The sequence below is a fragment of the Salmo salar genome, chromosome ssa09 (assembly GCF_905237065.1).
Source record: "Salmo salar chromosome ssa09, Ssal_v3.1, whole genome shotgun sequence".
NCBI lineage: Eukaryota > Metazoa > Chordata > Actinopteri > Salmoniformes > Salmonidae > Salmo > Salmo salar.
In genome coordinates this window covers 154,974,331-154,987,925 of record NC_059450.1, presented here as the reverse complement: position 1 = coordinate 154,987,925, position 13,595 = coordinate 154,974,331, and the positions used below count along the sequence as shown (strand labels likewise).

General features: G+C 45.6%; 1 protein-coding gene across 7 annotated transcripts in view; it reads right to left on the bottom strand.

Annotated features, from left to right (window-relative positions):
* Nucleotides 1–4,386: 4,386 nt before the first annotated feature.
* The window catches only part of LOC106613358 (ubiquitin carboxyl-terminal hydrolase 32), a 107,328-nt gene continuing 98,119 nt past the window's right edge, over nucleotides 4,387–13,595 (bottom strand). For 6 of the 7 annotated variants that reach the window (XM_045724865.1, XM_045724868.1, XM_045724869.1 and 3 more), the window contains 2 exons: nucleotides 5,564–5,656; nucleotides 4,387–5,434 (listed from right to left, as the gene is read on the bottom strand). In XM_045724865.1, the coding sequence (XP_045580821.1) occupies nucleotides 5,261–5,434; nucleotides 5,564–5,656 (267 nt within the window). In that variant the 3' untranslated portion in view covers nucleotides 4,387–5,260. Of the gene's footprint in view, nucleotides 5,435–5,563; nucleotides 5,657–13,595 lie in introns of those variants that run through there. The other variant, XR_006771244.1, reaches the window with a different exon arrangement.

Sequence of the window (13,595 nt, the reverse complement as noted above, 5' to 3'; positions counted from 1 at the left end):
GGTGTTCACTGTTCAGTTAATACATTAACCCTGGTTCTGTACGGGATTGAAATGCTCATATGAGTGTTTTAAAAGAAGACATCAGCCTGGAATCAGAACATTTAACTGACTGAATCTGAAGTGAACAAACCGTGGAATGAGGCAGGGTTACAGGCTGGTCGTCTCTGTGCTTGCTGGTACAAGAGGACTGAAGATGGTGGTACAAGCCTGGTATAGATCGGTTTTGTCCCAAACAGCACCCTATTCTGTACACAGTGCACTACTTTTGACCAGAGCCCTACGGGCCCTAGTCAAAAGCAGTGCACGATTATAAGGAATTACATTAGGGAATATGGTGCCATTTCAGACACAGACCTCATTTTCCCGTCTCGCTTAAAACAGGGCGCATGTAGCCCAGCAGCAACAGGTACGTTCAGAGTCACTACAAACCAAGTCCAAAATAGGGCACTACATAGGGTATAAGGTGCCATTTGTAGAAAGCAGTTCAGATATCCACACTAACTTGGTAATGAAGCAGGCATTCTAAGTGCTATGCTTGTATAAACATTGGAACATGGGCCTGTTCTGATCGCCACAAAACAGTTCCCTTTGAGTGAAGTGATGTATTTTAAAATGTTGGGGACAACATTCTCTCCCTCTCTCTCTACAATATTCAATAGTTAGACATCGTTTTACAGTGGGGGGTGGGGAGAAATATATATATATTTTTTAAATACAAAAGAACGTTCAGTAATGCAATTTTACATTAGTCTCACAAAGAAAAATAAACACTTCATCCAGCGAATCAATGACGATCAGCCTATCCCCTCCTCACAAATAGGGCAGCAGCCTATCCCCCTCCTCACAAATAGGGCAGCAGCCTATCCCCTCCTCACAAATAGGGCAGCAGCCTATCCCCCTCCTCACAAATAGGGCAGCAGCCTATCCCCCTCCTCACAAATAGGGCAGCAGCCTATCCCCCTCCTCACAAATAGGGCAGCAACAACAGTTGGATTTAAAATCACCTAACATTCTCTTGAATGATGCTGGGAGAAAACTTCACTATAAGAGAGACTCTTTCACAGCTAAAATCATAAATAAATGAAAACCATGAAAACATTCAGTTGTTCTCCAGGTGAGAAAACAGACATCTGTTCACAGTGGTGATCTGAAAAGAAGGTCGCTCGACACAACAGCTGCTACCGTGGGTTATGACATGTTATGGCATTCGTATGACAGTGCTAGGAAGACCATATATTTTTTTATTTAACTAGGCAAGTCAGTTAAAGAACAAATTCATATTTACAATGACAGCCTAGGAACAGTGGGTTAACTGCCTTGTTCAGGGGAAGAACGACAGATTTGTACCTTGTCAGCTCAGGGATTCGATCTTGCAACCTTTCGGTTACTAGTCCAACGCTCTGACCACTTGGCTACCCTGCCACCCATATGACAACACACCTTTCGAGTAGTGTTTTACGACAGATTATTTTATCTAGCAGCTGATGGTAATGGTAAAAACATAGGATTGTTTAGGGAACAGAGTGGTGAGGACACTAGCTCACCAATCGCATGGAAAATGTGACGCAAGGCATCAGAAATGACAACCTATTCCTCGAATACAGAGTTTCGGGAAAAGTATTCACACCCCTTGACTTCGTCCATATTTTGTGTTTCAGCCTGATTTTAAAATGGAATAAAATATATATTGTTTATCACTTGCCTACACACAATATCAAAAGAAAAATAATGCTTTTAGAAATGTTTACAAATTAATTAAAAATGAAAAGCTGAAATGTCTTGAGTCAATAAGTATTCATATATATAAATAGTGTTTAACATGATTTTTGAATGACTACCTCATCTCTGTAGCCCACACATACAGTACAATTATCTGTATGGTCCCTCAGTCGAGCGGTGAATTTCAAAAACATATTCAACCACAAAGACCAGGGAGGTTTTCCCAATGCCTCGTAAAGAAGGATTGATTGGTAGATGGGTAAAAATAAAAAGCAATCGCTGAATATCCCTTTGAACACGGTGAAGTTATTGATTACACTTTGGATGGTGTATCAACACACGCTGTCACAACAAAGATACAGGGGTCCTTCCTAACTCAGTTGTCGGAGAGGAAGGAAACTGCTCAGGAATTTCACCATGAGGCCAATGGTGACTTTAAAACAGTTACAGAGTTTAATGGCTGTGATAGAGAAAACTGAGGATGGATCAACAACATTGTAGTTACTTCACAACACTAACCTAAATGACAGAGTGGAAAGAAGGAAGCCTATACAGAATACAAATATTTAAAACATGCATCCTGTTTGCAACAAGGTACTTAAGTAATACTGCAGAAAATGTGGCAAAGAAAGGAACTTATGTCCTGAATACAAAGCCTTATGTTTGGGGCAAATCCAACACAACACTGAGTACCACTCTTTATATTTTCAAGCATGGTGGTGGCTGCATCATGTTATGGGTATGCTTGTCATCGGCAAGGACCAAGGAGTTTTTTAGGATAAAAAGAAATGGAACAGAGCTAAGCACAGGCTAAATCCTAGAGGAAAACCTGGTTCAGTCTGCTTTCCACCAGACACTGGGAGATGAATTCACCTTTCAGCAGGACAATAACCTAAAACACAAATACACTGGAGTTGCTTACCAAGATGACATTGAATGTTCCTGACTGGACTAAGTCGTTTTGTCTTGAAAATCTATGGCAAGACTTGAAAATGGCTGTCTAGCGATGCTCAACAACCATCTTGACAGAGCTTGAAGAATTTTTTAAAGAATAATGTACAAATATTGTACAATCCAGGTGTGCAAAGCTCTTAGAGCAGGTGTGTCAAACTCATTCCACGGAGGGTCTAGTGTCTACGTGTTGTCAGTTTTTCCTTTCAATTAAGACCTAGACAACCAGGTGAGGAGAGTTCCTTACTGAGACCTAGACAACCAGGTGAGGGGAGTTCCTTACTGAGACCTAGACGACCAGGTGAGGAGAGTTCCTTACTGAGACCTAGACGACCAGGTGAGGAGAGTTCCTTACTGAGACCTAGACAACCAGGTGAGGAGAGTTCCTTACTGAGACCTAGACAACCAGGTGAGGGGAGTTCCTTACTGAGACCTAGACGACCAGGTGAGGAGAGTTCCTTACTGAGACCTAGACAACCAGGTGAGGGGAGTTCCTTACTGAGACCTAGACGACCAGGTGAGGAGAGTTCCTTACTGAGACCTAGACGACCAGGTGAGGAGAGTTCCTTACTGAGACCTAGACAACCAGGTGAGGAGAGTTCCTTACTGAGACCTAGACAACCAGGTGAGGAGAGTTCCTTACTGAGACCTAGACGACCAGGTGAGGAGAGTTCCTTACTGAGACCTAGACGACCAGGTGAGGAGAGTTCCTTACAATCAAGTACAAGGGAGGAGCAAAAACCTGCAAGACACTGGGCCCTCCGTGGAATGAGTTTGACACAAGACTTACCCAGAAAGACTCAACTGTAACCGCTGCCAAAGGTGACTATAATACGTATTGACTCAGGGGTGTGAATACTTATATAAATTACATATTTCATTTTCAATAAAGTTGCAAACATTTCAGATTTTTTCCCCCTCACTTTGTCATTATGGGGTATTGTGTGTAGATGGGTGAGGGGGGGAAACAAAGGCTGTAACACTACAAAATGTGGAATAAGTCAAGGGGTATGAACACTTTGTGAAGGTACTCTTCAGTAGTGCACTATTTCTGACCAGGGCCCTGGTCAAAAGTAGTGCACAAGGGAGTCATGTGGCCCTATTGATTTACAGTCTCAGAGTGGCCCCCTACAACGTTCTGTAGACAAACACTATGGACGAGACGTTCTGTAGACAGACAGAGACGGGACGTTCTGTAGACAGACAGAGACGGGACGTTCTGTAGACAGACAGAGACGGGACGTTCTGTAGACAGACAGAGACGGGACGTTCTGTAGACAGACAGAGACGGGACGTTCTGTAGACAGACAGAGACGGGACGTTCTGTAGACAGAGACGAGACGTTCTGTAGACAGAGACGAGACGTTCTGTAGACAGAGACGAGACGTTCTGTAGACAGAGACGAGACGTTCTGTAGACAGAGACGAGACTCTGTAAACAGAGACGAGACGTTCTGTAAACAGAGACGAGACGAGACGTTCTGTAAACAGAGACGAGACGTTCTGTAGACAGAGACGAGACGTTCTGTAGACAGAGACGAGACGAGACGTTCTGTAGACAGACAGAGACGAGACGTTCTGTAAACAGACAGAGACGTTCTGTAGACAGACAGAGACGAGACGTTCTGTATACAGAGATGAGAACAACCCTTAAATTAACCAAATGTACATACAAAAATAATTGCAATGATAAAAATAACTCTTTGGAGAAAGAGAAAACAATACAAATATGTATTTATATATTATCTTTGAAACATCCTTTATGGCACCTGTCCACAACATAACCAAGATTTAAACTCAAGCTTGTGAGTTAAAATGACAACAATGAACGCCCCTAAAGCCATTCGATGTTGATCAGCAATTGCACATTTTTGTTTTAGGCAGTTGCCTGGCAAGGGCCAAATTAAAGGTCAAACCCCTCAATTTTGTGGGATAATCAAAAGGAGGAAGTGGGTGAGGTTTTAATACTGTCACAAATATTTGACCGTTCCAATTGGCCAATGAAATGCAGTGAGGTAGCATTATGAGTTTTTTTTTTTTTAAATGACAGTATCATTACTGAAGAAGGAAAATAAGAACATTTGGAGAACCCCTTTTATCGATAAAATAACACAGTATAATCTCTACATTACCGTTTCTGTATAGCGAGTTATAGAGACAGACATTATGTAGGTATTTGGACATGTTTTGATGGCTGCAGGGGACAAATATGCACAACAAGGAAGCAATATCAGCTCATGTGCTGACAATCTCTCTCTCACACACACACACACACACACACACACGGGTGGGTTTCCTCAGGCTCAATGTGCAACAGCTTAATGCTTTAAAAAAGAAATGGGGCATCAATGTTGTTCTCTTGACAAAACAAGAAGGGGGGGTATCATGACAACCGGTCCGGCATTCAAGTGGTTCAGTTTGTGATGACTCGACCAAAAGACACCATTTTGTGCTTCCTGGCGCCCAGTTGAGACTGGCTGAAGAAGCCCTGTGTCCTTTCCGTACGGGGCTGGCTGAGTCCGACAGTCCAGAGTTCCAGGCATAGTGTTGACGGTTGAGCGGAAGGTAGGTGGAAGACTGTGGGATCCTGATCACTGAAGGACACAGTACTTCTTGTAGTCAGACTCAAAGTCCTCGTCCATGCTAGTGGTGTCGGCCATCTTCTTGCCGTCAGTCTTCGGCAGGAACTGAGAGAAGTCCACTCCCTGCTGCTCATAGAACAGGATGTAGGCGGAGTCCGTGTCCATCTCCTCTGAGTGCACTTCCTAGGGAGGATACGCAAAACAAGTACGCACTTTAAAATGTCTTGTTTTGTCTTTAAAATTATTAGTCGAGGGGGTGTGTGTGTGTGTGTGTGTGTGTGTGTGTGTGTGTGTGTGTGTGTGTGTTCTTACCTTACAGCTGCTGTCGTTGTAACAGTACCATTTGTTGTTGGGGTTTTTGGCATAGGTCACATAATGTCCTCCTCCCATGATACCTGAATGGCACTGTGGAGAGAGAGAGAACCTCCTATTACCTCCCATGATACCTGAATGGTACTGTGGAGAGAGAACCACCTATTACCTCCCATGATACCTGAATGGTACTGTGGAGAGAGAACCACCTATTACCTCCCATGATACCTGAATGGCACTGTGGAGAGAGAGAGAACCTCCTATTACCTCCCATGATACCTGAATGGTACTGTGGAGAGACAGAGAGAACCTCCTATTACCTCCCATGATACCTGAATGGTACTGTGGAGAGAGAACCACCTATTACCTCCCATGATACCTGAATGGCACTGTGGAGAGACAGAGAGAACCTCCTATTACCTCCCATGATACCTGAATGGTACTGTGGAGAGAGAACCACCTATTACCTCCCATGATACCTGAATGGTACTGTGGAGAGAGAACCACCTATTACCTCCCATGATACCTGAATGGTACTGTGGAGAGAGAGAGAACCTCCTATTACCTCCCATGATACCTGAATGGTACTGTGGAGAGACAGAGAGAACCTCCTATTACCTCCCATGATACCTGAATGGTACTGTGGAGAGACAGAGAGAACCTCCTATTACCTCCCATGATACCTGAATGGCACTGTGGAGAGACAGAGAACCTCCTATTACCTCCCATGATACCTGAATGGTACTGTGGAGAGATAACCTCCTATTACCTCCCATGATACCTGAATGGTACTGTGGAGAGAGAGAGAACCTCCTATTACCTCCCATGATACCTGAATGGCACTGTGGAGAGATAACCTCCTATTACCTCCCATGATACCTGAATGGTACTGTGGAGAGACAGGAGAACCTCCTATTACCTCCCATGATACCTGAATGGTACTGTGGAGAGAGAACCTCCTATTACCTCCCATGATACCTGAATGGTACTGTGTAGAGAGAGAGAAACCTCCTATTACCTCCCATGATACCTGAATGGTACTGTGGAGAGAGATAACCTCCTATTACCTCCCATGATACCTGAATGGTACTGTGGAGAGAGAACCTCCTATTACCTCCCATGATGCCTGAATGGTACTGTGGAGAGAGAACCTCCTATTACCTCCCATGATACCTGAATGGTACTGTGGAGAGAGAACCTCCTATTACCTCCCATGATACCTGAATGGTACTGTGGAGAGAGAGAGAACCTCCTATTACCTCCCATGATACCTGAATGGTACTGTGGAGAGACAGAGAACCTCCTATTACCTCCCATGATACCTGAATGGTACTGTGGAGAGACAGAGAGAACCTCCTATTACCTCCCATGATACCTGAATGGTACTGTGGAGAGAGAAACCTCCTATTACCTCCCATGATACCTGAATGGTACTGTGGAGAGAGAGAGAACCTCCTATTACCTCCCATGATACCTGAATGGTACTGTGGAGAGAGAGAAACCTCCTATTACCTCCCATGATACCTGAATGGTACTGTGGAGAGAGAGAACCTCCTATTACCTCCCATGATACCTGAATGGCACTGTGGAGAGACAGAGAGAACCTCCTATTACCTCCCATGATACCTGAATGGTACTGTGGAGAGAGAACCTCCTATTACCTCCCATGATACCTGAATGGCACTGTGGAGAGAGAGAGAACCTCCTATTACCTCCCATGATACCTGAATGGTACTGTGGAGAGAGAACCTCCTATTACCTCCCATGATACCTGAATGGTACTGTGGAGAGACAGAGAGAACCTCCTATTACCTCCCATGATACCTGAATGGTACTGTGGAGAGAGAGAGAACCTCCTATTACCTCCCATGATACCTGAATGGTACTGTGGAGAGAGAGAGAACCTCCTATTACCTCCCATGATACCTGAATGGTACTGTGGAGAGAGAGAGAACCTCCTATTACCTCCCATGATACCTGAATGGTACTGTGGAGAGAGAGAGAACCACCTATTACCTCCCATGATACCTGAATGGTACTGTGGAGAGAGAGAGAACCTCCTATTACCTCCCATGATACCTGAATGGTACTGTGGAGAGAGAGAGAACCTCCTATTACCTCCCATGATACCTGAATGGTACTGTGGAGAGAGAGAGAACCACCTATTACCTCCCATGATACCTGAATGGTACTGTGGAGAGAGAACCTCCTATTACCTCCCATGATACCTGAATGGTACTGTGGAGAGAGAACCTCCTATTACCTCCCATGATACCTGAATGGTACTGTGGAGAGACAGAGAACCTCCTATTACCTCCCATGATACCTGAATGGTACTGTGGAGAGAGAACCTCCTATTACCTCCCATGATACCTGAATGGTACTGTGGAGAGAGAGAGAACCTCCTATTACCTCCCATGATACCTGAATGGTACTGTGGAGAGAGAACCTCCTATTACCTCCCATGATACCTGAATGGTACTGTGGAGAGAGAGAGAACCTCCTATTACCTCCCCATGATACCTGAATGGTACTGTGGAGAGACAGAGAACCTCCTATTACCTCCCATGATACCTGAATGGTACTGTGGAGAGAGAACCTCCTATTACCTCCCATGATACCTGAATGGTACTGTGGAGAGAGAGAGAACCTCCTATTACCTCCCATGATACCTGAATGGTACTGTGGAGAGAGAGAGAACCTCCTATTACCTCCCATGATACCTGAATGGTACTGTGGAGAGAGAGAGAACCTCCTATTACCTCCCATGATACCTGAATGGTACTGTGGAGAGAGAGAGAACCTCCTATTACCTCCCATGATACCTGAATGGTACTGTGGAGAGAGAACCACCTATTACCTCCCATGATACCTGAATGGCACTGTGGAGAGAGAGAACCTCCTATTACCTCCCATGATACCTGAATGGTACTGTGGAGAGAGAGAGAACCTCCTATTACCTCCCATGATACCTGAATGGTACTGTGGAGAGAGAGAACCTCCTATTACCTCCCATGATACCTGAATGGTACTGTGGAGAGAGAGAGAACCTCCTATTACCTCCCATGATACCTGAATGGCACTGTGGAGAGAGAGAGAACCACCTATTACCTCCCATGATACCTGAATGGTACTGTGGAGAGAGAACCAGCTATTACCTCCCATGATACCTGAATGGCACTGTGGAGAGAGAACCTCCTATTACCTCCCATGATACCTGAATGGTACTGTGGAGAGAGAGAGAACCTCCTATTACCTCCCATGATACCTGAATGGTACTGTGGAGAGAGAGAGAACCACCTATTACCTCCCATGATACCTGAATGGTACTGTGGAGAGAGAGAGAACCTCCTATTACCTCCCATGATACCTGAATGGTACTGTGGAGAGAGAGAGAACCACCTATTACCTCCCATGATACCTGAATGGTACTGTGGAGAGAGAGAACCTCCTATTACCTCCCATGATACCTGAATGGTACTGTGGAGAGAGAGAACCACCTATTACCTCCCATGATACCTGAATGGTACTGTGGAGAGAGAGAGAACCACCTATTACCTCCCATGATACCTGAATGGTACTGTGGAGAGAGAGAGAACCTCCTATTACCTCCCATGATACCTGAATGGTACTGTGGAGAGAGAGAGAACCTCCTATTACCTCCCATGATACCTGAATGGTACTGTGGAGAGAGAGAACCTCCTATTACCTCCCATGATACCTGAATGGCACTGTGGAGAGAGAGAGAACCTCCTATTACCTCCCATGATACCTGAATGGTACTGTGGAGAGAGAACCACCTATTACCTCCCATGATTCCTGAATGGTACTGTGGAGAGAGAACCTCCTATTACCTCCCATGATACCTGAATGGTACTGTGGAGAGAGAACCACCTATTACCTCCCATGATACCTGAATGGCACTGTGGAGAGAGAACCTCCTATTACCTCCCATTATACCTGAATGGTACTGTGGAGAGAGAGAACCTCCTATTACCTCCCATGATACCTGAATGGCACTGTGGAGAGACAGAGAGAACCTCCTATTACCTCCCATGATACCTGAATGGTACTGTGGAGAGAGAGAACCTCCTATTACCTCCCATGATACCTGAATGGTACTGTGGAGAGAGAGAGAACCTCCTATTACCTCCCATGATACCTGAATGGTACTGTGGAGAGAGAGAGAACCACCTATTACCTCCCATGATACCTGAATGGTACTGTGGAGAGAGAACCAGCTATTACCTCCCATGATACCTGAATGGCACTGTGGAGAGAGAACCTCCTATTACCTCCCATGATACCTGAATGGTACTGTGGAGAGAGAGAGAGACCTCCTATTACCTCCCATGATACCTGAATGGTACTGTGGAGAGAGAGAGAACCTCCTATTACCTCCCATGATACCTGAATGGTACTGTGGAGAGAGAGAGAACCTCCTATTACCTCCCATGATACCTGAATGGCACTGTGGAGAGAGAGAGAACCTCCTATTACCTCCCATGATACCTGAATGGTACTGTGGAGAGAGAACCACCTATTACCTCCCATGATACCTGAATGGCACTGTGGAGAGAGAACCTCCTATTACCTCCCATGATACCTGAATGGTACTGTGGAGAGAGAGAGAACCTCCTATTACCTCCCATGATACCTGAATGGTACTGTGGAGAGAGAGAGAACCACCTATTACCTCCCATGATACCTGAATGGTACTGTGGAGAGAGAGAGAACCTCCTATTACCTCCCATGATACCTGAATGGTACTGTGGAGAGAGAGAACCACCTATTACCTCCCATGATACCTGAATGGTACTGTGGAGAGAGAGAGAACCTCCTATTACCTCCCATGATACCTGAATGGTACTGTGGAGAGAGAGAGAACCACCTATTACCTCCCATGATACCTGAATGGCACTGTGGAGAGAGAGAGAACCAGCTATTACCTCCCATGATACCTGAATGGTACTGTGGAGAGAGAGAGAACCTCCTATTACCTCCCATGATACCTGAATGGTACTGTGGAGAGAGAGAGAACCTCCTATTACCTCCCATGATACCTGAATGGCACTGTGGAGAGAGAGAGAACCTCCTATTACCTCCCATGATACCTGAATGGTACTGTGGAGAGAGAACCTCCTATTACCTCCCATGATACCTGAATGGCACTGTGGAGAGAGAGAGAACCTCCTATTACCTCCCATGATACCTGAATGGCACTGTGGAGAGAGAGAACCACCTATTACCTCCCATGATACCTGAATGGTACTGTGGAGAGAGAACCAGCTATTACCTCCCATGATTCCTGAATGGTACTGTGGAGAGAGAACCTCCTATTACCTCCCATGATACCTGAATGGTACTGTGGAGAGAGAACCACCTATTACCTCCCATGATACCTGAATGGCACTGTGGAGAGAGAACCTCCTATTACCTCCCATGATACCTGAATGGTACTGTGGAGAGAGAACCTCCTATTACCTCCCATGATACCTGAATGGTACTGTGGAGAGAGAACCACCTATTACCTCCCATGATACCTGAATGGCACTGTGGAGAGAGAACCTCCTATTACCTCCCATGATACCTGAATGGTACTGTGGAGAGAGAGAACCTCCTATTACCTCCCATGATACCTGAATGGTACTGTGGAGAGAGAACCAGCTATTACCTCCCATGATACCTGAATGGTACTGTGGAGAGAGAACCACCTATTACCTCCCATGATACCTGAATGGCACTGTGGAGAGAGAGAGAACCTCCTATTACCTCCCATGATACCTGAATGGTACTGTGGAGAGAGAACCTCCTATTACCTCCCATGATACCTGAATGGTACTGTGGAGAGAGAACCTCCTATTACCTCCCATGATACCTGAATGGTACTGTGGAGAGAGAGAGAACCTCCTATTACCTCCCATGATACCTGAATGGTACTGTGGAGAGAGAGAGAACCTCCTATTACCTCCCATGATACCTGAATGGTACTGTGGAGAGAGAGAGAACCTCCTATTACCTCCCATGATACCTGAATGGTACTGTGGAGAGAGAGAGAACCTCCTATTACCTCCCATGATACCTGAATGGCACTGTGGAGAGAGAACCTCCTATTACCTCCCATGATGCCTGAATGGCACTGTGGAGAGAGAGAGAACCACCTATTACCTCCCATGAAACCTGAATGGTACTGTGGAGAGAGAGAGAACCTCCTATTACCTCCCATGATACCTGAATGGTACTGTGGAGAGAGAGAGAACCTCCTATTACCTCCCATGATACCTGAATGGCACTGTGGAGAGAGAACCTCCTATTACCTCCCATGATACCTGAATGGTACTGTGGAGAGACAGAGAACCTCCTATTACCTCTCATGATACCTGAATGGTACTGTGGAGAGACAGATAACCACCTATTACCTCCCATGATACCTGAATGGTACTGTGGAGAGAGAGAGAACCTCCTATTACCTCCCATGATACCTGAATGGTACTGTGGAGAGAGAGAGAACCTCCTATTACCTCCCATGATACCTGAATGGTACTGTGGAGAGAGAGAGAACCACCTATTACCTCCCATGATACCTGAATGGCACTGTGGAGAGACAGAGAACCACCTATTACCTCCCATGATACCTGAATGGTACTGTGGAGAGAGAACCACCTATTACCTCCCATGATACCTGAATGGTACTGTGGAGAGAGAGAGAACCTCCTATTACCTCCCATGATACCTGAATGGCACTGTGGAGAGAGAACCTCCTATTACCTCCCATGATACCTGAATGGTACTGTGGAGAGAGAACCACCTATTACCTCCCATGATACCTGAATGGTACTGTGGAGAGAGAGAGAACCTCCTATTACCTCCCATGATACCTGAATGGCACTGTGGAGAGAGAGAGAACCTCCTATTACCTCCCATGATACCTGAATGGCACTGTGGAGAGAGAGAGAACCTCCTATTACCTCCCATGATACCTGAATGGTACTGTGGAGAGAGAGAGAACCTCCTATTACCTCCCATGATACCTGAATGGTACTGTGGAGAGAGAGAGAACCACCTATTACCTCCCATGATGCCTGAATGGTACTGTGGAGAGAGAGAGAGAACCTCCTATTACCTCCCATGATACCTGAATGGTACTGTGGAGAGAGAGAGAACCTCCTATTACCTCCCATGATACCTGAATGGTACTGTGGAGAGAGAACCTCCTATTACCTCCCATGATACCTGAATGGTACTGTGGAGAGACAGAGAGAACCTCCTATTACCTCCCATGATACCTGAATGGTACTGTGGAGAGAGAACCTCCTATTACCTCCCATGATACCTGAATGGTACTGTGGAGAGAGAACCTCCTATTACCTCCCATGATACCTGAATGGCACTGTGGAGAGACAGAGAGAACCTCCTATTACCTCCCATGATACCTGAATGGTACTGTGGAGAGAGAGAGAACCACCTATTACCTCCCATGATACCTGAATGGCACTGTGGAGAGACAGAGAGAACCTCCTATTACCTCCCATGATGCCTGAATGGTACTGTGGAGAGAGAACCTCCTATTACCTCCCATGATACCTGAATGGTACTGTGGAGAGAGAACCTCCTATTACCTCCCATGATACCTGAATGGTACTGTGGAGAGAGAGAGAACCTCCTATTACCTCCCATGATGCCTGAATGGTACTGTGGAGAGAGAACCACCTATTACCTCCCATGATGCCTGAATGGCACTGTGGAGAGAGAACCAGCTATTACCTCCCATGATACCTGAATGGTACTGTGGAGAGAGAGAGAACCTCCTATTACCTCCCATGATACCTGAATGGTACTGTGGAGAGAGAACCACCTATTACCTCCCATGATTCCTGAATGGTACTGTGGAGAGAGAGAGAACCACCTATTACCTCCCATGATACCTGAATGGTACTGTGGAGAGACAGAGAACCTCCTATTACCTCCCATGATTCCTGAATGGTACTGTGGAGAGAGAGAGAACCACCTATTACCTCCCATGATACCTGAA